We start from the raw sequence: 27509 nt of genomic DNA, 5'->3' as shown, positions 1-27509 counted from the left end.
CGAGATTAAATTTGTTGTGTATTTGATTCATGAGATTAAACCCCACAACTCAATCCTAAATAGATAATTATGGGATAATTAATCATAGCTAACCCCTATGACTAAAATTATCTCACAATTCAACCAACCGAACACTACCTACTTATACTATACAGTAGTAGTATATGATAATAATGTGTGATAAATGGAGCGCACAGATTATAGAAAAGAGAACTATATACAACTAGATACACCTCAGCACACTAAATCGAGACCGTGCGATTTTTAACTAAATTTAGGATTTGTACGAAAATGGACGAATCCACGTACTCCTTCCATTTTTTTAAAATAGCAACTATTTCTATTTTGGGCCGTTTCTTAAAAATAGAAACTTTAAAATCTTTCTATTTTAGGACATAGATCCCACAATCCACTAACTATACTTTCACTACTTTTTCTCTTTCTCTCTCTTACTTTACTCATTTTTCTTTTCCTCTCTCTTACTTTACCAATTCTTCTCATTTACTTTACCAATTATACATTAAAACCCGTGCCGTTTCAAATATTTCTATTTTTGGAATACGGAAGGAGCATCAACAGACTACACATTAATACGTGGATGGATAAGTACTAGCCTGCATTTGATAGTTTGTTTTTCTTTAATTTGGTTTGCTCTACCTGCTCTTCCTATTCAATTAGAGCAAAGGTCATAATCACTTCTAATATAATCACATAATCCCACATTTATGCAATAAGGATGACGTAATTCTATTCACTTTCACCTTCATTTTACACTACTTATTATTTTTACACCACAATTCCAAAAAATTTCAATATCTCTAACCTCTTTCTAAATTTCAAACAATTTTCTCTTATAAATCATTTCATTTATATTGATTCATACAACGCTAAAACATTTTTCAACAAGATAATTCAGTGGATTAGTGCACAATGTTATTTGGACTTTTGGAGGAAACAAGTGTGGCCAATTAAGACCGATTGAGGACGTACATGTTCTAGGAACAAGATTTAACGCCGCATATATTGCACAACGGGTGTATTTTGTCGCCGCTTATGTAGACACGTAGATTTATTCATACGCATATCCTATACACTAGCGACTCGCGAAAAGTTCTTCCGGCAGCGGACACTCGATAATACTTTCAAAACTTCAGAGATGTACATCAATTATGCAACAACTCACAACTGGTGGAACATCTAAAATTCTCGATGATTATCATGTCCTGAAGTGGCGAGGGGAGAATGCTAAGACGTTTTACCATGACATTCTAGATGTTTTTGACACCGAATACTTGAAGTTTTTGACAACTCTCGATTGAGAGCAACTACTACGCATGCATGAGACACGAAATGACATTCCCGACATGTTCAGCGACATCGAATGTATGTACTAGGGGTGGTAAAATTGTCTGAAAACATGGTGGTATACATATATACCATGCACCATGGTCCCATCCAACCATCGTGCTAGTAGCAGTCGCAAAGTATTAACTCTTGATTGGACATGCATTATGAATTTGGTGTCGACAGCTCCAACAACATAATCAGCGTCCGCGGCCACTTCAACATTTCATGGTCGATGAACCGTCATTACAAAATTGTCTATTATCTTACCTCAATATGAGCGTATTTATTGACGATATTTCTTAATTTTAAGCTCATTTTACCAAATATTACTACTATTTGATCTCATCTTTAATTAAAGACATGTCCACAATAACAACAAAAATGAACGTATAACGCGTCTCATATGCAATAACAAATTTGGACAAATTGACTCTTCAAGATACACATAAACCTTCACGAGAAAATTTCAAAGTTCTACCCCACCGTGATGTCTATCTCAAATGTACTTACAAATTATCTTTATTAATAGTTTATTCAATGCTTGTCACTCTTAATTACTAATAATAATGCAATGCAACAATATATCTCATATTCTTTTTTAGGTGAGTGGTGCACTCTGTTCTTAATTGAGCGATTTGTTACAATAATCATGATTTGTTTATAGAATAATCGATATAACTGGCAATTAAGTAGGAGTATTTTTTTTTTCAGAAAACAAATTAACGTAGTTAAAGTGAAAAGTAAGTTTTGATTGTTATCCCTCTTCGAGAAACAAAAAGTGGAAAGAAAAGAACAATTCATTCTCGTAATTGAATCATCAAAGAGCTAAAATTCTGCCCACTTTGTGATTCTCCATAGTTGCAAAGTCATCACTGCAACTCTCTTCATCTCTGAGAATCACTGAGATATTAGAATTCAAGTTTCTTTTTTTTTTTTTTGAAATCAGTCTAATTCATGTAACTAAAGCGATTGATGGGTGTATCTCAACTCTTTTAGTTCATTCCATGCTCAAGATATTTCCTCTCACAATTTATAATCTTGTTTCTCTCTCTCAATTTCTTCAATCAGTCTCGCACACAAAAAAACACCACTACACACACACACCCCTCAACCACCGTTTCCTTGTATGGCTAAAACCCTCAATAATTGTTTACCAATATCTTACTACTTCCTATTGCATGTCCTTTTCCATCCACAAATTTCTGAAAAATCTGTGTGCTTTTTTTTAGTATTATCAAGACCTTGAATTTTCTCCATGGTTATTATGTTTCTTGCTGCTTATGGGTTGAAACTCGAAACCGTTAATTGAGCTTCCCGAAAGCTGATAGCGACACATGGGATTGGGATTGAGGTTGAGATTGGGGTTGAGTTTTGGGCATAAAGATTTAATCTTTGAGGGGAAGTTGCTGTATTTGAGATGGAATCACAACTGGGATTGGGTGAGGAGTCATTTGACTTGAGATACTCTGTGTGGGCGAGGGAAATTCTGAATGAACTCCCTGATTGTTTTACTATAACCGATCCTTGTGTTCCTGGGCACCCTATTGTGTTTGCTTCAAATGGATTCTTGAAAATGGTTGGTTACTCTAGAGAGGAGGTGGTTGGGAGGAATGGGAGGATGTTTCAGGGCCCGGAGACGGATAGGAGGTCGGTTATGGCGATTCGCGAGGCAATTAGGGAAGAGAGGGGTGTGCAGATCAGTTTGTTGAGTTATAGGAAGGATGGGACCCCCTTCTGGATGTTGTTCCAAATGTGTCCTGTTTTCAGTAAGGAGGATGATAGGGTGATTAATTTTGTGGGGGTTCAGGTACCTCTCTTGAGGAGGCCTAGGTTGTCTGGACTCCACCTCAGGAGTGAGTGTGAAGATGGGGGCGGGGTTCGTGATACTGTTTTCAGGTGTTGTAGGAGAGAAGTTTGTTCGGATTCAATCTTGGAACGGGGACATGCATCCTCCGTGGAGTCGGTTTCAAGCCTTGATGATCAAGGTTAGTTCAGTCTGATTGGAGCGTCTTTGTTAAGATGGTATATGTGTGATACTGAAATGGTTGCTATTTGAGTTAAAATCTAATGTTTAATGCTGAATTGATTGCTATTTGAGTTGAGAACTAATGTTTGTGATTGTTATTTTACTCATTTGTATCTACAATTCATATCATTGAGATGATTGCTAATTTCAATTCAGCTATTTGTCAACATTATCATGGCTTTGCTGGTTGAGTGGTTTGTTTTGTTTCTGTATATATACTGAACTTAGTTTGTTGTAGTGATCAAGCTGATTCATCTCATACGTGCCCTTTATGACTAGATTATGCAATGTAACAAATAAACAAAACCCGGTGCTGACACGTTGCAACTTATTCAAATATTGCAGAAGATGAGATTAATGAGCCTTGTGAAGCGAATGAGTGGGAGAAAACAAAGGCCAATGCTGCAATTAACAATATCCTGTCTGTTCTGATAAACTACAGCGAGTTTACAGGCAGATTCATCACCAGAAAAAGATGTTGTCCAACTGGAAATGCACAGCTTGTTTCCTCCTTAACTATATCTCTCGGTAGAATCAAACAAAGCTTTGTATTGTGAGTTCGTTCATATCCACATGATCCTGTGTTCATATAAATAATCTTCCGGATACATCGTTTAGCTGACTACCTTTTCTTGGTGGCATGCTACATTACAGAACGAATGCGCTCTTACCTGACATGCCTATAGTGTATGCGAGTGAGGCTTTCCTGAAACTGACAGGTATGTAATTTAGCTGATCATCTAATCAATTGAGGAGTCTTCTAAGTTCTGAATAAATATATGCTCAATCTGATCAAATATGAACCTCCCTCCTTTCTGGGACAGGCTACACTAGGCCTGAAGTACTGGGGCGAAATTGCCGGTTCTTGAGTGGGACTCAAACAGACCCAAGTACACAATTTGAGGTAAAGAAGCATTTTCTATAATTTATTTTTTATCATAAACATTTAACTCCAAGAGAAGTACTGGCTCTGCTCATACTGGGGATTAGTTAAGTACTACCTAAGCTCCAGCCACGCCATAAGTTAGAAGATGTAATTTCTGCTTTTAAATTTGCAGATAAAGGAATGCATTCGAAACGAGCAAGCTTGTACAATACGTATCCTAAACTACAGGTTGATGACTTGCATCGCATCTCACATAACAGATTACTTCATCGAAAAGTCTTCGACATATGACCTTACATCTTAATTGCTGCTTGCAGAAAAGATAGGACATCTTTTTGGAATTTTCTTCACATTTCTCCAGTACGGAATGCATCGGGAAAGGTAATTTTATTCGTGTGTCAATAAGAGATGCATATCTTTCAAATAGTTCTTATCACTGTCCAACCATAAATAAAACTTTTCTATCTGTAATTTTGCATTAAATCTATTTCTGCAACCATAAATTTCATCATTTAACTTAGATAAGAGGCTTTGTGCATAAGTTTTGTTGATCTGCATTCTAATAACGCATTTATTCCCATTAAAGTACCTTCACACGGTGCTCTTCATCATGTATTCGTAGAAATTAATTTGACCAATGTACAATCAACTGGTAAGAGAAATTATTCAAACAAATTCACAGATCAGACATAGTTCATCTAATTTAACGGGACAAGGTATCTAAACGGCCTACTTGTTGTGTCTCATGTCAATACTTGGTCTTTCTCCACTATATGATCTTTATTAAGAGGGGCCAGTCTCCATTTTTAGTTGAGTTTCTCAGTCACAAGTTGTCTCAGCCTTACAAGAATTAAATGCAAGGCACATGAGCGAATCTTCATTTCACCTCCCACACACCATTCACGAGGGCGATTGTTTAACCCCTATAGGTGATCTGTGCTTTTCTTACATAACTAGAACTGACCAACACTTCGACTGTGGCATTTCGACTGATAACTTTTTCCTCTTCCTAGAATGTGTTTTTACTTTTAAGATAATGTTAAATAGTAGTAGTAGTAGTACACATTTCTTTCTTGATGACTTCAGCTTCGTCGATTTGTTGGTCTTGGAACGTGCAGGTAGCATTCTTTGTCGGAATTCAGATAGACGACCGTTGCAATAATGATGCTAGACAAGGGTTAAGCCCGGAGATGAGGCAACTCAGTGTCGTGGGTGCCGTCAAAGTTGCTGTGAGGGGGTTGTCAATGGGCGCCAGTACGTCATAGTTGGAGAAGAACCATCTTATATGAACTGCAGCAACAGGATTTTTCTTTTTATTTGTGGTTCAACCTTGACAATATTGGAATAGTCATATGCGACCACTTAAATGTGATTTTATCTTTGTTTTTTATGATATACTCCTACTACTATATTGAGAAATAGTGTGGTTAATTTGTTGTCTATCTCCCAAGCCTATTTTAGCTCTCACCGATTTAACCCATTTTATTGTATTAGGCGTTTAGCTGAGATATGTAGCGTGTTTAATTATTTTGGGTTTGTTAATGGAATAATGAGATTAAGAATAACTTCTGAGACGAACTAATTATATAAGTATGTTAATGGTGGTTGCTGAATGATGAATTAGTCCTAAACCCTTAATGATGGAAGAATGAATGTTAATCAAAACATGCCATGTTTGCACAACCGATGATGATATATTCTGATCGAGTTTAACTAAATATGGTAATAAATGGCTGGTGAATTAATCAGCTTCTTGATGCAGAGTGATGGTGATTTCACCAAGTTATTAGTAAGAAAGAAAGAGAAATAAATTCTATGTACAAAATTTAATACACTTGGACTTCTAAAGCTCAACGCAGTTATAAATAAAATACCACAACAAGTTATTTATCACAGACGGACAGTTGACTAGTAGTGCTCCACATTTAGGATATTTTTTCTTTCTTTCTTTATTTTTATAAGACGAAGGAAGTATATAAAAATGAGAATCACGTTTTACTAACCTTTTAAACTATTCTTTTTAGAAGATTAAACAATTTTTAAACTTTTAAACTATTCTTTTTAGAAGATTAAACAATTTTTAAAAAATTATGCCAAGTCAAAACAAGTCTTTTATAATTTTTAATATCTTCATATTAACGAATCAGAACCAATGGTTGTACCCAAATTGGCAAACAAAATAATTAGTGAATTTGTGTTGGATTTCTGAGCAATATAGTATATACCAACCCTCAACTGTGTATTTGAAAAAGAAAAAAAAGGAAAGATTTATTTGAGTAAAATAAAGTCCATGACTCACTATAAAATTCCAATGTCACACCTTAACCTCCAAATCTCCCATGGCGTGCCACTTGACTCCCTCTCTCATCCTCCTTCTCTCCCTCCTTACTCTCTCCTCACCACACCTCGATAACGGCGGCGGAGAATGGGCTCTCCTCCATCGATCAGTGGGCATCTCCGCCATGCACATGCAGCTCCTACACAACGACAAAGTGATCATCTTCGACCGCACCGACTTCGGCCCCTCCCAACTGACACTCCCCTTCGGCAAATGCCGCCACAACGACGAAGTCGTTTCCGAGGACTGCACCGCCCACTCCATCCTCTACGACGTCGCTTCCAACACCTACCGCCCCCTCATGGTCCTCACCGACGTTTGGTGCTCCTCTGGCGCCCTCAGCCCCAACGGCGCCCTCATTCAGACCGGCGGCTACCACGGCGGCGACCACAAGGTCCGCACCTTCACCCCCTGCGACGACGAGCTCTGCGACTGGATCGAGCTCCCCCAGAATCTCTCCGTCCAGCGTTGGTACTCCTCCGACAACATTCTCCCCGACGGCCGCTTGATCGTCGTCGGCGGTAGAAAGGCCTTCAGCTACGAGTTCTTCCCCAAGAACCCTCAAGATTCCGTTTTCTACTTCCGTTTCTTGGTCGAAACCACCGATTTCAAGGAGGAGAACAATCTTTACCCCTTCCTGCATCTCCTCCCCGACGGAAACCTATTCGTCTTCGCCAATCAGCGCTCGGTTTTGCTGGATTACAAAATCAACAAGGTTTTACGGCATTTCCCGCCGATTCCGGGGGAGAAGAGGAGCTATCCGGCGACCGGATCATCGGCGATGCTTCCGATCAGGCTGAGCCCGCAGATCTCCGCCGTGGAGGTCATGGTGTGCGGCGGCGCGATGGGCGGTGCTTACACGAAGGCGGCGGAGGGGATCTACGTGGCCGCTTCGAGGACGTGTGGCCGCTTACGTGTCACGGATCCGGATCCGGAATGGAGAATGGAGTTCATGCCGATGGGTCGGGTCATGCCCGATATGATCGTTTTACCAACCGGTGACGTCATCATTCTCAACGGAGCCGGAAAGGGAACCGCCGGGTGGGACTCGGCGGTTGACCCGGTTTTGCACCCGCTTCTCTACCGCACGAACGAGCCCAACGTGAGGAAGAGATTCAGTGTGCTGAATCCCACCACAATACCGAGGCTGTACCACTCAGCAGCCACGTTGCTGCCAGATGGCAGGATTTTAGTGGGGGGAAGCAACCCGCACGTGCTGTACAAGTTCACAGGCGTAAGGTACCCCACGGAGCTCAGCCTAGAAGCGTTTTCGCCACCCTACTTGGGATCGGAGCGCACGCATCTCCGCCCTTCGATTCTGTCGGTGGAGGGCCCCGCAGATGGGTTGACCGTATCCTACGGCCAGAGATTCTCTGTCACGTTCAGCTTGATGGAGGAGCCGGAGGGGGAGTTCAGGGTAACAATGGTTGCACCCGCCTTCAACACACACTCCTTCGCCATGAATCAAAGGCTGCTGGTGTTGCACGTTGCCGATGTACAACAGATGTATTCGCTCACGCACAGGGTTATTGTGCATGCGCCTCCAACTGCTAACGTTGCACCCCCAGGGTATTATATGGTGTTTGTGGTGCATCACGGAGTCCCTAGCCATTCTGTTTGGATTAGAATTAAATAGTTATGCTCCATAGCAAATTCATTCCATGCATGGATTCTTGTGCATCACGGAGTCCCTAGCCATTCTGTTTGGATTAGAATTAAATAGTTATGCTCCATAGCAAATTCATTCCATGCATGGATTCTTGATTTTCAAATTGCTTGATAAATAATTCATTCAACAAAATTATGAATATTATGTAAGTTAACTTCCTGTTGTTGTTAATTGTTTCATATGATCAATTTATCTGATGTGATCTTTCTCGCTATTTACATAATTGTATTCAAAATTGAGTAAGTAGTAATGAGATAGTAAATTGCATGAAGTGGGAAGGGAGATCACCTATAACATCTCTTACTACACACACAAACATAATAAGTGATGGTGGGATCCATTACTCATGTTTTTTTGTGTGGTGTAGGAGATGTAGTAGATGTTATAGGTGATAGAAGTGAAGAGATTATAAAAGAAATCATTGTCTTTCCTTGTTCTTTTTTTTGAAATCATGGTCTATTAATGAGTCAAGTTATATGTTAATACAGCGACCCCTACAAGAAAATAATTGTACGTGCCACATTATGAGCCAGCTGCATGGCCCATTTTAGCCACGAAAATTTAATTTCTGCTTTCTCCACATTTATTTCAACTTTTATCTGACAATCAGAATAAATTTGATCCAGACATAAGCAGTGTCTGTCATGTTGGTTGATGGAAGATAAGGAAAAGTAACATGGGAAATTTAGAAATTCACACATGATCATACACAGAGCATTAAGTGACCTATATACATCAAATTGTTAATTAAAAAAGGCCCAATGCGGCACCATTCTAACCAATGTCCCGTCCCTCCATTGAACTCGCAACACCACGGCCACCGTGATCAGGCCGTGGCAGCGCGTGCGATCTGTACTTATACTTATTAGCCCAAAAAAGATAATGCAAAAAGTTCAAACCGCTCAAGGCGCACATTAGCCAGTAAAACTTATGTAGCTGGTAGTGATTCAAGTTAGCTCCAGCGAGCCACGGCTCGCCACCAGCGCGAGCCGTGACGCTGTTCACGACGGACACGATGAGCGTGCTGAGGTAATACCCCATCGCCAGCGACGCGAAGGACAAGGAAGTCGCGAGCGATCTCATGCTAAACGGCGCCTCAGTGAAGAAGAACTCAAGCAGCCCTGCTAACGTGAACAGGTCCGCCGATCCGAGGAGAAGGTACTGAAACGCGATCCAGAGAAACGTCAGCGGCAGAGGAGAGTCGGAGTCGAGTTTATCGTGGGCGGCTGTCCTGCGCTTGGTCTCGACTAGGGCGGCGGCGGCCATGGCGACGACGGAGATGACTAATCCGGCGCCGATGCGTTGGAGGTGGGAAATCCCCATCTCGGATTTGGAGATGCGGCGGGCCAAGGGGACGATGGCGTGGTCGTAGAGAGGGGCGATGATGATGATGAAGACGACGGGGAAGACGGGGAGGGAGGCCGGGGGGAGCTTGAGGGGGCCGAGGTGGGTGTTCATGGTGGCGGCTTGTTGGACGGAGAAGGTGGAGAGCTGGGCGAGGCAGCAGTTGAGGACTATGGTGCAAGCGAAGATTGGGAGGGATTTGAACACGATCTTCACTTCCTCGACTTGCTGCACTGAGCATTTCAGCTTCGATGATTCTGTGTTTGCTGCTGCTCTGTTGAGGAATTTGAGGCATTCCGATGGGGATTCGGGTTTCGTGCTTTCTTCTTCTTCTTCTTCTTCTTTGCACCGTGGCGGGCTGCTCGACATGCTTGCCACGGCGTTGCTGGAACTTGGCGCCGTGCATGAGTTCAGCAATGACGCTATCAGGACCTGTTTGGACAAGTCATTATTAACGGATGTTATATCACGATATCAGAGTGGTTGAAATACTATTAACTAGCCTAAGTTGTAATATGAAAATGACTGATATATATATAGCCTTAAATTCGGTCAGTTCAATGGAAGGTTGGTCGACCAATCCAATAAGAAAAAAAAAATTTAACCCCTAGTTTCATTTTGAATGATTTGAGAAAAGGTGTTGGCAAAATGAAACAAAGAGTTATAATAAGGATTGATATCCATTTAAATTATTAAGTTTGGTTAAATTGTGGTTAATCCCATAAATTTTAAAATTTAAATATTAAATCACAAAGTTTCATATTTTTTTATTTTCCCATCAATGCACAAAATGTGGTCTTCTGATGATGTTAAAAACGACTTGATTAACTAAAATAAGTAATTTTTTTATGTTCTTATTCTATTAAAACAATGTCGTTTTTAACATCACCAAAAAATGTCGGATCGTTTATGAATAATTTAAATGAGGGTTAATCCCATAAATTTTAAAATTTAAATATTAAATCACAAAGTTTCATATTTTTTTTTATTTTCCCATCAACGCACAAAATGTGTTAAAAACGACTTGATTAACTAAAATAAGTAATTTTTTTATGTCCTTAGTCTATTAAAACAATGTCGTTTTTAACATCACCAAAAAAATGTCGGATCGTTTGTGAATAATTTAAATGAGAAAAACTGAAATTTCCGAATATTCTAATTTTAAAAATTATGAAACTGACTAACATTTAACCAAATTTCATGATTTAAATAGCTATTATCCGTTGTACTTAATAAATCATGTAGAAGAAGATACCTTAGATATGGTGGTTAGAGGGCTTCCAAGAGGGATCTTGTTCCTATAAAAGCTGGAACCAGCTAGAAACATGGGTATGGACAAAAGTATGGTGAGCGTGGAGATTCCGAATCCCCATTGCCAACCAATGTTGTCTTCGATCCATACCACTAATGTGACGGCGATGAGGGACCCAGCGGCGAGGGAGAAGACGAAGTAGTTGAAGAAACTCGATCTCTGCTTCCTGCCACGTGGCGTGCTGCCGTCAAACTGCTCGGCTCCGTGGGCCGGCAAGGAACCCTTGATCCCGCCGACGCCCAGCGCCACCAGATATAGCCCTGAGAAGAGAAGTGCAGCCTTTGCTCCACCAACTTGTTGGCATTGCATTTCTTGTTGTTTTTTGTCACATTTTGGGGGTTGTAAGGAACTTGACTTTGCTTGCATTGTCAATAATATTAGACCCTGTCACATACACACACATTTTGGGGGTTGTAGAGATTTTTTTAAGTAAATCTGATAGTAAAAAGATAGACATATTAAAAGGTATGCTTAATATCAAAACTCATTTTTATATCAAAACACATAACAGTTATATACTCACAGCATATGTAATGCCCTATATGCAGTATATGTAATATCAAATATGAACCGTTAGATCAAAAATAGATGGTGGAAATCTAGGATTTTTGCCTAGCTTCAGATCCATGTGAATAAGGTATTAATTGCACTTAGTGCATTACATAAATTACACTTGCAGCATTAGATACATCACACTTAAAGAATTAAATTATTATTTTTATTTGTTTTAATATAAGAATGAGTTTTGATATGTTGTATTCCTTATTGAAAATATACTGTATAATTTTAGTTGTTCGACTTACCCTTCATATTTTATTATTACATCACTTTTGATTCGAACTATCTAGCTAGCCTCAATATACTCATTCTAAATACAAATAACTTATAAATAAGCTTAGTGCAAGCATTTTTATATTTGACCCAAATAAAAATGTATTCTTTGTAAGAGCTAATCCATTATACGCGTCACAAGTGTTACGTGAAGGGGAGGGAATAAAAAGTGATCATAACTAATGTCAATAATCTATTGGTCGAGGGCGTTTAGGCATGAAACATGATGTCTTATCTCGTTAAATGATAACAAAAAATAAGCAAACAAAATAAGATATTATCACCGCACTACTTTAAAAGTTAGTTTGCCTTTTGTCTGTATTTACCCACAAAAGCAATAAATTGCGGCTTTCACTCGAGTTACGGAGTACTACTATTTTCGATTGAGTTACATTAAAACAATCAAATCTATCACGTATTAATAATACTAGTAGAGAGTATACTACTATAGCTAATTGCTATTAATATATCGGGGATATATTGATATATGGTGTGTCGAATTAATCATAATTATAGGAATAGGAATAGAGAAAAAAGATAAACCAATATGATTAATTGAACATATCACTTAGCGGTCTAATGAATGTATATGCGCATCTCCCAATTAATTCTCATCCCTAGTTGAAATGTATTAATTCTCAAGTAAATAATTAATACTACTATACTATATATTTGAAAAGGAAATATACTGACCAGGAACTCAGTAAGGGCACTAATTATGTAGATATTGTATGTGGTGAAGAAAGCGTCGGATAAGAATCCACCGAGAAGGGCTAAAAGAAACGCCGTTCCCATGAAATTGGTGACGGAGTTGGCCGCCTGTGACGGCGAAAAATGCATGTATTGCGTAAGGTACAACACCAAGTTGCTTGCATTCGCCAGGTACGCCAAATTCTCCAATACCTCCACAACTGATCATCAAATATATATATATATATATCCAAACATTAAATCAAATTAAGTTATTACAAAACTTTGTGATATTGAAATAACATACTTGATTTGTACGTTTTTGTTGTGCAATGAAAAGTGTATTAAAAAGTGAAGTTAATTGGTTGGGATCATGCAAGAATTCACACAACTCCAAGTTGCCTTTTTTGGGTCTTCTTCACGTTGAGTGTGCGTGGCAGTGTGTGGTTGAGATGTATATACTATATGCTTTTGGTTATATATATCTTAATTACTTACCTAAAACAAAGACGGCAGCTCTCATACCGCCATGTTTGCTTCTCACAGCAGCTTTGCCTCTCCAATCAACATATCCCTCCCATAATTGGTTTTCCATTTCCTGACAACCAAACACTACTTAATCAATCATCGCTTAATTTTCCAAATTTCAAACTATTCAAGAGAATGAGCCAACAAAGGCACTTACCATATCTTTCTCTCTCTCTCTCTAGATGATCAAAGTATTTTGAAGGAATGATAAGTTGAGAGAGAGAGAGAGAAGAGTGATGATCAGTGGTGGAGGAGATACAATATGTGACAATGGGAAAATAAAAGGAGGTTGTGTTTGTACTGGATATGTAAGGATTGATATTCTTATATAATTGGAGGGCAGAAAAGGAGAAAAGGAACAGTGTGCGGTTCTAGTGTCACATGTTGCTGCACCTCCATGAATGGACGCCTAAATTATTAAATTCATTAAATATATATTAGTAAGATGCCAACACTATATTGCATAACCCATAGGTTGAATTTAATACCAACTCTATATTACTTAATCCAAAGGCTAACATTAATACTTGCTATAAAGACAGATCGCATTATTATTATTATTATTATTATTATTATTATTATTATTATTATTATTATTATTATTATTATTACTATTATTATTATATACTGGGAAAATATTAGTAATTTTCCATACAGTATGCAATAAAAAATATGCTTATAATTTTAAAGTTTTTATAAGTTGAGCGAGGAATGAGCATAGTTGGAGATTTCCCCAAAAGAAGGGCATTGAACATATGATTTATATATGCCTTGTGATTCGATATCAAAATTGAAAATGAAAGTTCTTGATCAGATACATTGCAATTAATGGAAACATTTTTTTTAAAAAAAAATTGGTCAGAGAATGTGATTTTAATTAAAACTAAACCTAGTCAAAATTCCTGTCTACTTCGTACAATCGACGATATCCTTTTTTATGAGAGAAGGTAATTAAGATTAGTTGGGCATATTATATATAATATACGTTTACATTTCTTTTGAATTGATACTAGCCTACTACTGCACCAAATTTAAAATAATGATTTTGTTGAATCTGAGACCAAAAAATACTCTTTAACTAAAAATATATTTAATTCATCCCCTCTAGTGACCATCAGATAGCTATGAGCCCAAACAATTTTTATTTTAAAAATGCAGAAACATTTTAATAACTTTATATTCGCTAAAGTTAAAAATTACTAAGTACAATTAATTACAGTTATAAAGAGATAACATAACGAATTTTTCTATATCCTTAAATTCTCTGCTTACTACAGCCGCGCAATCACCAACTCCCTCCTAAAACCGACGAGCAATTGTCGCTGTCGTCGTCAATGGACTTATTGTGTTTCTCATCATGCTCAACAATATTACTTTGTCTTCATTTGATTTTAAAATTCATTTATAAGATAAACATGAAATAATGATCAAATTATTCAGATAATTTATGAATGGATACTTTATCTCCTATTCATTCCTAGAGTCATCGCAATTATTTTACTATTTATTCTTTAGTTTTTTGATCGAAATATTTTCTTATATAAACATTCAGTTATATATACATTAAAAGCTAAAAGTTTAGTACTAATATTTTTTTGAAAAAATATATCCGTGTATTATGTATACTTTTAGTTAAAAAAAAGGAAAGTGGGAGCATCAAAAACATTTTTAAAATTAACATGTTGACTAGCTAGTAAAAAAAATAGGCGATGATAAGCGTAGTGGCCTGGCCATATTTATGTCACACACCACATTTATGGCATGTTGCTGTTCGCTTCTCCCGTCTCCACACAAATTTATTGGCCATGTAAAGAGTCACAAATCTATTGGAATAATTAAAAATTATTTTAACATATGGTGACTATGCAAATTAGTTATGGTCTACAAAATTGCAGGTATTATGAGGATTGATTCCTTGGCATACACGCGTTGCAATGGGATCCTCTGAATTTAGTTCCATTTCCTGCGACGGATTTCAGCATCATCATCAATCATAAAGAAAGAGTGGTCGCAAGTAATTTTATTGGAATTTTTCGGATAAAGTAATATAAGGACTTTTATTTTGTTGATAGAATTTATGCTGAAAACGTTGAGTTATGTTGACACATCAAAACTGTGGACGACTTTGTTCCCATATATATTCTTCATTCAACCCAACTTTTAGTCCATACTAATAATATATCGAAGACATGAAAAAGTAGTAAGGTTGTTGAAATTTCAAGAACTTGTAGTATTACATGTTATCGTGTGTGTGGGAAGGGAATAGCTCCCGAAATTCTCTTGCAAAAAGGTTATTGAGCCTTAATTAATTAGACAGCCTAGTATTATCTTTTTTTTCATATATACACTTATTATAGGAGTATTTGCTACGCTTCATTCCAGACAAAAAGATGGGAATTCGAGTCACATAAAATGTAGAAATGTACGTGAGTTGTAACTAATAGTACAAAATTAGTTATATTATATTTATTACAAATGATATTTGATATTATATTACAAATTGTGAAAGTGATACTATTAATTTTCTCCAAATCTTGGGATGTATACATACATAATTAAGAACTATTCATTTTGAATATCCATATTTTAGCCCATTTAAATCAGACATATTAAAATGGCTTTGTGCGAACATCATAATGTAGCTACGCAATTTTATTGTATTGAAAAATTGGTTTTAGTTTGTTCAGCCCACATTTTGTGGAACAAAATAGCCGACACAAGTCAAAGATTTGTTATTCTCTTTTTGTGGTTCATTGTTAGGTTAAAAGTTTCCATAAACCTTGCTAGATCGTGATTTACTAAATTATATGAATTTTATATTTCCAATATCTTTTTGTGGATCGAGATTAATTGGACATATTTATGGCAGGATTTGTGGAATATATTCTACCCAACCTCCTAGCCTGTAACATTGTTCCTTTTATTTTAAGGCTCATGAACTTTTTTTTCTTAGTGACTGGAACTCAAAAACTAATAATTAAATCCCTCACAAATAAATTTTGTCTGAAAGAATTCCATCACACATGTTTATTTGTGTAAAGTAGAAGTTGGTCGTCACTAATGAAGATTTTAATTATTCTACTAATTTCTTAATTGAATCATAGACATTATCATTATTGTCATTATTAACTTTTCCTATGATGCTACAAACTTTATCCGATAAAGATTTAGTTTTTCCACAGTTCATGGTCATTTATAATAAATATAAATGTTTAGGTCACAATTCAATGAACTTGAGTCAAGTTCTTTTAGTCCACCATAGAAATAGGTGTGATGCAATTAACCATAAACAAATTATTAATAAAATATCTTCCACTAGAGTTCCACACCAAATTTTAAATATGACACTACATATGCCAGATATAGGCTTAATACATTATTAAATTATAATTTTTTTCTGAGTAGATACATATGAACTATGAAGCCTCGATAGCCATCAGAAATGAAGGAGAAAATATGATTTGCAGTGAACCAAATCTTTTTATATATGAAAAAAAGAATTCATTATCATTTTGTTCACATTGTGGAAACTGGAAAGTGTCATTATCAGTAACGCCACGCTGAATCTATCTATTTGGAATTTGAATGTGGTTGTAATGAATTTTGGGACTCCATTTATGGTAAGACGTGTTATAGTTTCTAGAAGATTAAGCATTAATCGAATTAATTCATTAGTTAGCGATATATTCGAAAGGGAGGGATACATAATTATACGCTTATATCCGTATATGTGCCACTATAATGACATTGGATAGGGAGGTTGATTGTGACTAGTGAGAATGTGGAATCATTTTTAAAACAAAAAATTCATATTTTTAGATGCTGTCAAATTCACTAAAATAAAATTATACTAATATCAAATATGTACTTAGAAAATTTGTACTATGATACACTCATTTAGCAAAAAGATGGACATGTACTCCTTCAACTTAAATTTCCGCAATCAAAAGACGGGAAAGAGTTTTATGTAACGCAACAAATAATTTTTTTTGAGAAATGAAGGATAAACAAGTGGGATAATTTTTTTGAGAAATGAACAATAAACAGTGGGATGTATGGATTAAATGTCTATCACGAAGCTAATATGGTGGGAGACTTTATAGCTAACTGGGTTAGAAGATGCACGAGATCTTTCAACTGTTAAACGATTCTCTAAGAGGCGTTAGCCATATACTTTAGGTGAAATTGTTTCATGATCTGTTACTACCTAAGCATTTGTATTCCTAGAGCATTGATCTCCTCATGTAATCAAAAAAATAAAATAAAAATAAAAGAATAAAGTTTTTAGGATTGATTCAAACACTTTATTCTATTTTCAAGCATTCAATCATAAAGATTTACAATGGATACATCTGTTAAGGATAAATCTCTGATAGACCCTTGAGAATCTATCGTTGAAATAAGAGAGCACACGAAAGTAATTTGCAAACGGAAAAGGATAAACCCTAGTTGGAGTTCTGGGGTTCTAGGATGCGTTTTCACGCCAAGAAGAATGAGAATAAATTTATGTTTATTTGCCAATGAATGAAAATACGATAGAATTATATTATATAGAATCCTAAACCCTATCACAGTCTTACTAATCAAGAAAGATAAATAAAATAAAAGATTACAAAAGATATGGAAAATAATACTCCCTCCGTCCCCGAATAAGAGTCGCTAATTTTCTTTTCGGGATGTCCCCCATTAAGAGTCACTCTACCACTTACCATTTTTGGACATCAAAATTACCCTTAATGTTTAGCAAAATTTACAAAGAATGCCATTATTTACACTAAAAAAAAAAGAAAATGCAACCCCTCATTCTCGATTAAACTGACTCACTCTCGACCCTCTCTCACTGTCGACCCTCTCTCATGAATCCTCTCCCCCTCCTGGATTCATCGACGACGTGAGCTCCGCCAGGCCTCCAGCTGCTCCGATCTCAACACCACCTCCTTCATCCGCCGCTTGATCCTCGCCGAGAAGCCGAATCTCATCGTCTTCACCGGTCTGTTACTTAATTAACCCTTGTTGCTTTTGATTTTGCCGACAGATTTGCTGAAATTAGCTGTTGGTTGCAGGGGATAACATATTCGGATTCGATGCGAGCGACGCGGTGAAGTCAATGAACCAGGCGTTTGGTCCTGCAGTTAACTCCGGCATCCCGTGGGCGGCGGTGCTGGGGAATCACGACCAGGAGTCGACTCTGTCGAGGGAAGGTGTGATGACGCATATAGTGGGGATGGAGAACACGCTGTCACAGCTGAATCCAGGCGGAGCTCACGTCGTCGATGGAATGAAATTGGCTTTTTCCCTCTCTATTTTTGGGAGGAGTTTGAATTTGTGACATTGTTTTTTTATTTAATTTTGCAATTACAGTGCAACTTGCTGATGTGAAATTAGAGTGCAAGTTAACAGTGAATTTGTGAGTGGTTTTCGATTCAATTTTTGGCATGAAATTGGATTTTGCACCTTTTTTTTCATTTAATTTTGGTAAGACAAATTTAATTATGGAATTTAGTTAATCACTACACCATTAAATTTAATTGAATTGATTGAGGCAGTGAATCTGCATTTGTAAAATTAAAATTGAACATTGAATTGATTTAATTAAATTTATTATACCAAAAGTCAAAGAGGTCCCACATTTCACTACCTACCTCCATTTACTGCACCAACTATTCAAACACTTCCTTAAAACCCGTGCCGAGTCAAACAACGACTCCTAATCGGGGACGGAGGGAGTAACTAACTAAAATAAAAGATACTCTTTATCAAATAAATTCATGAAAGATATATTGGAGATGATTTGGGTGATATTTGCTAAATCGAGGACCCTATCAACTCCCTCCCCGATAACAAAAGGCGGAGACGACGAAAATGTAGCTGACGATCAACCTTATAAGTCCATGTGCTAAAGCTTGAAACTGAGGCAACACAGAGATTACCACGAGCCACGTACACTTCCTTTGCAGCTGATTGCCTGCGTCCAAGCTTGCCCTCCCTAACGAAATTTGAACAACTAGCTCTTAGCCTGCATCAGCTAGGATTTCCACTTGTATTTTCGTCTATGCTTGTACTCTTTGTAGCTAGAGCTTGAAACCAATGCAGCACGTAGTGCGAATCTCGGCCAGCAGCATCAACAATATTTAAGAAGAAGAACAACCCACTCAAACTCTCTGGAGATCGCATGGACTACCACACATAAGTCTAAGTCTGCTGCAACAGCAATCCTGCTTCCCTCCTCGTCTATATTGCAACCATCTCCAAGGATGACTGTATGTCTAATCTCATCCAAATCATGAACAAGGACTTCATGAAGCAAAACTGCTGCATACAGTAGCCCAATTGAGTGACAACATGCTCTTTCATCTAAGGATAAAGACACCGATTCATAGATTTCACCATCAACAAATGTAGTTAGTGCAATAGGATCTCCACTGCCTTTATTTTTAAGCCATACATTTGGAACGAAATCTCCATCATTCCCACAAAATGCAATCACCCTTCCAAAGTAAACAAAATTATCATAATCCTCTACGTCGGAGTTGAACTTGAGGGAACTTACCACACTTCTAACCAGTATCATTAAGCACCTAGCAACGTCCTCTGGCTCACAATGAGAAGCAGCCACATTACAAAACAAGGGATTCACAACCTCCGAAAACTTAGTCAGGGATCCCGTCCTCCTCTGAAGAATCAGGCAGAAAGTCTGATAAACTCTCATCATCTTCAGCAACACTAGACACCTTCATCACTTTCTTATAAAGGCTTAAGGAGGCAAATTCCATGTCACATTCTCTGCAGGAATATGCAATTTCTCGCAATGAAGGTGGGTTCGGGATCAGAAATCCTCCAATAGTTCTTATTCCTGCTCAATTTATAGTTGTTGTGATGATCACCATCTTCAAATTCAACCACAGTGATCCCAACTGCAACTTGGGCTACATGAACCGTCACATGACCTCTCAATGTCTTCCCTCTAATGCAACGATTGCTGCAGAATTTCCAAAATGTATCTCTGCTTTTCAACTTGATCTCTTGTACCCCCTTGGCTAGTCATTGGCTAGATCTCAGTTTCGGAGAGGCCATAAGTCAAGGCTCGGCTAGGAAATGAATTGCCCGGTGGTATTGTGCGAGCATCACCTTGTAGATCAAGGAAGCTCGTTGCATCATTCGAAACCCGTCGAATATGTAGGGCCTCACCCTGCAAGATACCATCATCCACTACACAATTCGGGAGCCGTAGCTTGGTCACACCTAAAGAATCAATAACTTTGAACTATCAATGTAAAAGAAGGAATCAACACCATCTATTTCCTTCATTGGCTGCTCACAATCAACTGCAATATTGACAACATTGCCTCCAGCTTCATCCGCCCGGTCCTCGTTACAAACCTCCTCTAGAAGAAAATAGTCAGTAGAACTCGTCCATTTATCTATCCCAACGGTCGCGGACTGCCAAGAATAATATAAAGTAGGGACAACGAACACCTCATCTTTAGTTTCAAAAACTATGAGGGCGTGAACAGCATTAGCGTCGTCTACGATCCCATCCAAGGTCTCGAATGGGCAAACATCACAGGGAAGCTCGTCCCACAAAGAAAGTGTGCCGGCATCTTTGGCAATAACAACATCTTCATTATCGGGAGCAACTAATTTCTCTTCAACGTCTACTTCCTCACTTAATTTTGGTTCACCTATCGCCAAAGCCGCGGGCTGTTGGTTCCAGGCAATAGAGATATCAACACCATCATCAGAAACGACATCTACGGATGATGTCTGTTGCAGGGAGTAGTCTTCATATGGATCAGGGTCAAATACTGCCAGAAGAAAATCGTCCCAACTCTCTCCGACATGATTATATTTTCAGGATGTCATTCAGTCTGACGCCGGTGGGTTGAACAAGTATTTAGTGAGGTATAGCCGATCAGATAGAGGCGTGTAGCAATGGTTGTAGTACACCTGTACATTACGAATCCACTCGACGACATTCTCTCCATCGAAACGAGGGGGATCGAATGGAGGGCGAGATAAGGCTATGGGCACCACGCTTGTCGGCGGCTGTGTGTGCGACGGAGGCAATTCCCACCCGCGTGAATCCGAATGAAAAGCAGGTAGATCGAGCAGTTCGTTCATGATTTTGTTGCCCGTGCCGGTGCTTATGTAACCTTCATATAAAATTGGATCAAAATGATGTTTGACCGCTATCAAAAAATCTTCCCAGCTTTTTCCCGTGTTATTTTCCTTCCAATATGTCGCCCAATCAGATGCCGGTGGGTTAAATAACAACGTGACAAGATAGAGGCGATCAGATTCCGGAGTATAACTGTGATTGAAGTATCTCTGAATCATGATAATCCAATTAGAAGCATCCTCACCTGTGAAACGTGGCGGCTCCATGCGGAGACGAGGAATTGACCTCGGGGCGGTGGTCGCCAGGGTAATAGTCTGTGACGGTGGTGGTTTCCACACATGGTTCGCTGCAGGAATCTCCGTAACCGGGTCCGGCGGTTCTTTATGTTTGTCCGCTGCCATGTTTCTGCCAAAAGCCAAGGTTTCCAGCTTCTTACTCAATGAATCAGAACCAAACAACTGTGGCAGGGGTAGTGGCTTGGAAACCATCGTCACGGCGTGTTGAGGGAGAAGAGTAGTCAATGGAAGCACCAGTTTGATAGGCCCTTGAGAATCTATCGTTGAAATAAGAGAGCACACGAAAGTAATTTGCAAACGGAAAAGGATAAACCCTAACACAGTCTTGCTATTAAAATAAAAGATTATAAAAGATATGAAAAATAACTAAAGATAGCTAATTAAAATAAAAGATACCCTTTATCAAATAAATTCATGAAAGATATATTGGAGATGATCTTCGGCAATATTTGTTGAATCGAGGACCCTATCAATCTCTTAACAAGAATGCAGAAAGGAAGTCGCAGAAGCAAAGTCCGCCGATCAACTGAAAATTGAGATGAATTGAGATTGAAATAAAGTGCGAAACACATAAAAGGAAAATATAATTTTTTTATTTTCTGAATGATTAATTTTTTTTATGAGACAAAAATGCTCAAACCATTGAAGAATGGTGAGCTAAAGAGCAACAACAATAGGAAATCTGCCCCAAACAAGCTGATCAGATAACATAGTGTACTCAAACATAATGAAACAAAACATAAAAAACACAACTAAAGCATAATATGAAAGGATTCACACATATTTATAACACGTGGAATATACTAAATTATATCTTAAATAATATGGAAAATATATAGCTAATCCCTAAATATCTAAACATAACAATACTCATATCAACATCTCTCTTCATAGATAAATTATCTAGCAGGATGAAAATTTGAATTTTTTAGTAAAATATTTGCACTTTTAATGCAGTTAATTTATACGATCAATTCACATGTTCTCACGTTTTCGCCATAATATCAATTTTATTATAACCGGCTCAGGGGTGCGTTATATTGCTAACTCTGCTAACTCATCAACACGATAACATTAAAATATCAACACATAATATCAACACGATATATTGAAATGTCAATAAAATTATGTGATGACATTTTAATGTCATCGTGTTGACACTTTTAATATATTGTATTGATGAGTTAATAGAGTTAGCCATTTAAGAATCACACCCCTTATATACATATAGATATAAATACGTGTGTGTTGGGTTAGTTGGGGGGAGAGATTTCACCTTTCCAATATTGAAAACTATGTCCCCATTCATCTAGCAATGACCATGCATCTATTATTAATATTCACAATTAAAAACTTTAAACCGAATATTATTATGAGAATGATTCTTATTTTCCCCAATCCTTCTTAGTTACATAGATATTCTAACTTCTTCTACCAAAATTTATAGGCTACAGAATGAGATCCATGTCCAAATTTTCTGCAAGATTCAAGAGTTTTAAAAAATAAATAAAAATTCATTTTATTACTAAAAAATGTTCTCAGTTTGGATTGCAAACTATACTTACCTATAACACTTTTAAGCATGGTTAGATGCTCAATCTACAGTTTAGGCAGTCTTAATTTCGAATTTGGAACAAGCCATAAACCATATTCTTGTTTTTGGGCCCTATACAAAGCCCAATACAAGAATAGCATTAGCAAAAGTCAAAACTTAGTGTCGATATTGGACCAATCTATATCTTTTATTACCCCTATTGTGTATATTATTCTTCCTCCATTTAAATACTAGTACTATCATCCATCTTTTAAAAATAGAAAATTTTTAAATATCATAAATTTTATACATACTTAGTAAAATAAAAAAAATTAGAAAAAAAAGAGTGATTGAATTATTATTATGGATAATGAGTCACACCTCAATAGAGAGAAAAAAATTTTCCTAAAACCAAAAAGTTTTATTTTTGAGGGATGGAATAAAATGGAAATAATTTCTATTATTAAAGGACGGAGATAGTAAATCGATAATGCAACCAATAAACATGACCTAAACATTTAATTAACCTAGTATCTTCTTTTTGCTTAGCTTCACAAAAAAATAGGACAATAATTTTGATTCTGTTAGTGTTCATGAAGTGATGCAGTAATCTATAGAGTATTTTGTATCAGAGAAGTAAAGAATGATTTGAAATAGTATTTTGGATCAGAGAAGTAAAGAATGATTTGAAATACTAGTATTCTCTCTGTCCTGTCCACCAATAATCGTCTCATTTTACCATTTCTGACCGTCCACCAATACATGCCACGTTTGTTTATTTTTTTTTTGCTAATATTACTTTTGGTAATGAATACCACATTCCATTAACTTTATTTCTCTGTAAAACTAATACATTCATATATAAAATAAGACTCATCTTCTACTAATCTTTTTCATTCATTTTCTACTATAAATTTCTTAAAACTTGTGACTAATTAAATTTGGCCTCAAAAGTTATATGAAGAAATTTTGATCAACAATTCCAACACTTGAAATGTATGTATACAAGATAGGGCTGGCAAATTGTGCGGATTGGGTCGTTATCGGGTCAACCTGTTAATGACCAAACCCAATAAGGCCTAACCTGAACCCGACCTGTTAAGGAAACTATAAATCCGAACACGAACCCGACCTGCTACCTTCAAATCCGAACACGACCCGCACCCGACACGAACCCGTTATCGACACGATATAATATGGGTTGACACGACACGATAACAACCCGAACCTGATATTACACGATTAAAACCTAATATTACACGATTAAACCTTAATTTTTAACCTAATTGCACAATTAAAATTCATTTTATACTATTTAAACCTAATTTATAAGAAATTAAAAAAATAAAGTAATATATATATTTTTAAATAATAATAAAAATAATAATATTATTTCTTAATGGGTTACCCGTATCCGACCCGCATCCGACCCGAACCCAACCCGAAATTATCGGGTTCTTAATGGGTCAACCCGATAAGGACACGGATCCAATAAGACTTGACCCCAACCCAATAATTTCGTGCGGATTCGTGTCAGATTATCGTGTCGTGTCGAAAATTGCCAGCCCTAATACAAGAGACACACATTCCAATTAGCTAGGAGGTGTACTTTACGTGTTGCTTGGAATTTGGATTCATTAAAATAGTGATCTACTTTGATTGGATGAGATCTACCAATGCATCAATTCATAAATTATATTCCTAGATCCCAATGCAGCATATTCGTCTAAAAAAATATACTACTTGCTCCGTCCCACTCAAAATTTGTTAGGTGTAATAAAATAGAGAAGAAAAAGGTAGTTGGATATTTTAATAAGAAGAAAGGATAAAGAAATTTATTTCTAAAATAGAAAAATGGTCATCTTGATTGGGACAAACAAAAAAGGAAAGGTGAGCAATCTTGAATGAGATGAAGGGATTCCCAATCAAAAAAGAAAATGTGGTCAATTTTAAATGAGATGGAAGGAGTACTATGTAATTTGTAGGTATAAACCAACAAAGTATTGTATATTAGTACTACTAGTAATTAGCGTCGATTGAGACAAAAATACAAATTTATAAAGATTTGAGGTGGATATGACTGGGGTTGGGTTGCAGAGATGTAGTTGGGAGATTTGCAGACAACAAAGTACTATAATATTTACATTTACAGCAAATGATTCTATGATGGTTTGCATAAAATTAGAGCATCTCCAATAATAGGCGAGCGACCGGCTCGCTGATTTTTGGCGCTCGCCGGTCCGCTCGCCGAACTATTGCAGCCGGCGAGCGCCAAATCGGCGAAAATTTCGGCGAGCGCACGCCGATCCGCTCGCCTCTATTGCAGCCTCCCGATCGGCGAGCGACCGGCGAGCGGATTTTTAATTTTTATTTTCGGAACTCTATATATACGCGATTTGCAAGTCATTTTCATTCGCACCACTTGTTTTAACGAGTACTCTCTCTATCTTAATTTCTGTACAAGACCAACAACGCGAAATGAGTAACGCATGTGGTAGTAGTAGTGATAGTGGTGGGGATGCTGAGGAGTACGAACGGTGTTTGAACGAACATTTGGATGCCTGTACGTCCCGAGAGATAGACCGGCTGCTACAACGGGCCTTGCAGCTGGCGATACCTCGACCTCGACCCGTTGTCCACCGCCGAGCAGTGATTGAGTGGGATCACGTAGCTGCACATCAGCGGCTATACGAAGACTACTTCGCACAGGAGCCTCGGTTTAACGCCAACCTTTTCAGGCGGCGTTTTAGGATTAGCAGAGCCTTGTTTAAGCGTATTGTTGACGCTTTGGAGCGTCGATATAAGTGTTTCCGCTTCAGGCACGATGCGTCTGGTAGACCCGGCCACACACCTATTCAAAAGTGCATTGCGGCAATCAGGAAGATGGCCTACGGAGGCGCGGCAGACATGTGGGACGAGTACCTCCACATCGGCAAGTCGACTGCCCTTGAATGTATGAAGTATTTCTGTCAGTGTGTGATTGAAATATTCGGTGAGCAGTACCTTCGAAGCCCTACCCCCGAAGACTGCCAGGAGCTGATGCAGATGCACGGGGAGAAGCATGGGTTCCCGGGTATGTTAGGCAGCATAGATTGTATGCATTGGGAGTGGAAGAACTGCCCCGCTGCCTGGAAAAGGTTCTACATGACCGGCTACAAGGGAAAGAATCCCACGATGATCCTCGAGGTCGTAGCTGATTACCGGCTGTGGATTTGGCATGCGTATTTTGGGGTAGCAGGGTCGAACAACGACCTCAACGTCCTCAACTCGTCGCCCCTTTTCAACGAGCAGTGCCAGGGCATCGGTCCGACCATCAGTTTTGTCGCCAATGGGAGCCAGCATGATATGGGCTACTACTTGGCGGATGGGATATACCCTAGGTGGCCTGTCTTTGTGAAGACGATCAGATGCGCATCGGATGAGAGGAAGGCATACTTTGAGGGACGGCAGGAGTCGGCGCGCATTTGGTGTGCTCCAGTCTCGATGGGCGGCAATTAGGGGTCCAACGCGTTTGTGGCATGTCGTCTGCATTGCTGATATAATGTACGCATGTATTATCATGCACAACATGATTGTCGAAGATGAAGGTGGACAACTGACTAGTTGGGTCAACGACGATAACTAAGCCGGCCCAAGCCACGGCGTGGCCACCCCGAACGTACGAAGTGGGGTACCTCACGATGACGCCGGCAGCCTCCAAGCACATGCCGACATGCGCCAAGTGGAAGCTCATATTCGACTCCAAAAGGATTTAATTGAAGAATTGTGGGCGCGGAGGACTGCACGACGTTAGGGTTTTTTTTATTATGCAATTTTTTTAATGTACCTTTTTAATTTAAATGAAATTATTGCATTTTCCCGTGTTTGTGTCGTAAGTTGAATTCCGTATTTTGTATGATTGTTAATTATTTGTTTTTAGTGCTGATGATGTGGCTAGGCTATGGCTGGGCTATTGCTTGTCCAGTTGTTTGTCCTGGTGATGTGGCAGGAGGATTTTAGGGCTAATGATGTGGCAGAGGAGTTTGTGACTGGGCTATTGCTTGTCCACCGACTATCGGAGATGCTCTTAGTTAATGTCCACTTCCTATTATAATCAATATAATCTCGAATTACACACACATATTGCGGTGACGTTCATTGTTGTATTGATGTCAAATTTCTTACTACTAAAATTGTTTTGTAGATAATGAAATTACATCACTCAATTAACTTATAATCACTTTGTTGAATTACAAATCAATAGTCTCTCTATTCCATTAAAAGTGTCGCATTTCTTCTGGCGCGTGTATTAGAAAGAAGTTATTAGAATATATATTAACTCACATTTTTATAGGAGAGAAAAATCAAAAGACAATTACTACATTATTAAGAGTCCTTATTGGTTTGCTGAAATGAATGAAACTTCAATAAAATAACTCAAACATGCATTTTATTTATTATCTTCCTATCTGGGCCGTTTCTCGGGTTTGGGCTACAATTTAAATACACGTATATTATAAGTTTAGCGTCGGTAACAAACAAAAAATATACTACTAATACATTTTAATATAATCTTGCATTCTTGCTATGCTGTGTGCGAATTATTTTTC

General features: G+C 37.9%; 4 protein-coding genes across 4 annotated transcripts; 3 read left to right on the top strand and 1 right to left on the bottom strand.

The window, feature by feature from the left end:
* The first annotated feature begins 2157 nt into the window (after window positions 1–2157).
* On the top strand, window positions 2158–5701 carry LOC121794798 (protein TWIN LOV 1-like). Its single transcript, XM_042193140.1, has 7 exons — window positions 2158–3332; window positions 3719–3926; window positions 4028–4092; window positions 4198–4277; window positions 4432–4487; window positions 4577–4640; window positions 5378–5701. Exons 1-7 carry the CDS (start codon window positions 2765–2767, stop codon window positions 5522–5524), a joined length of 1188 nt encoding a protein of 395 aa, XP_042049074.1. The 5' UTR covers window positions 2158–2764; the 3' UTR covers window positions 5525–5701.
* An 897-nt stretch (window positions 5702–6598) lies between these two features.
* LOC121796531 (aldehyde oxidase GLOX-like) lies at window positions 6599–8420 on the top strand. The gene is made up of 2 exons (XM_042195362.1): window positions 6599–8229; window positions 8317–8420. Exons 1-2 carry the CDS (start codon window positions 6599–6601, stop codon window positions 8318–8320), a joined length of 1635 nt encoding a protein of 544 aa, XP_042051296.1. The 3' UTR covers window positions 8321–8420.
* A 458-nt stretch (window positions 8421–8878) lies between these two features.
* On the bottom strand, window positions 8879–13284 carry LOC121797368 (protein NRT1/ PTR FAMILY 4.6-like). Its single transcript, XM_042196123.1, has 5 exons — window positions 13129–13284; window positions 12942–13041; window positions 12447–12664; window positions 10866–11306; window positions 8879–10042 (listed from the first exon to the last, which is right to left on the bottom strand). Exons 1-5 carry the CDS (start codon window positions 13129–13131, stop codon window positions 9041–9043), a joined length of 1764 nt encoding a protein of 587 aa, XP_042052057.1. The 5' UTR covers window positions 13132–13284; the 3' UTR covers window positions 8879–9040.
* Window positions 13285–17055: 3771 nt separating this feature from the next.
* LOC121796530 (probable inactive purple acid phosphatase 29) lies at window positions 17056–18300 on the top strand. The gene is made up of 3 exons (XM_042195361.1): window positions 17056–17082; window positions 17868–17961; window positions 18035–18300. Exons 1-3 carry the CDS (start codon window positions 17056–17058, stop codon window positions 18298–18300), a joined length of 387 nt encoding a protein of 128 aa, XP_042051295.1.
* The last annotated feature ends 9209 nt before the right edge of the window (window positions 18301–27509 follow it).

This window comes from Salvia splendens, chromosome 3 (assembly GCF_004379255.2).
Source record: "Salvia splendens isolate huo1 chromosome 3, SspV2, whole genome shotgun sequence".
Lineage (NCBI taxonomy): Eukaryota > Viridiplantae > Streptophyta > Magnoliopsida > Lamiales > Lamiaceae > Salvia > Salvia splendens.
Note: the sequence above shows the minus strand (reverse complement) of the source record. Positions and strands in the feature narration are given on the sequence as shown.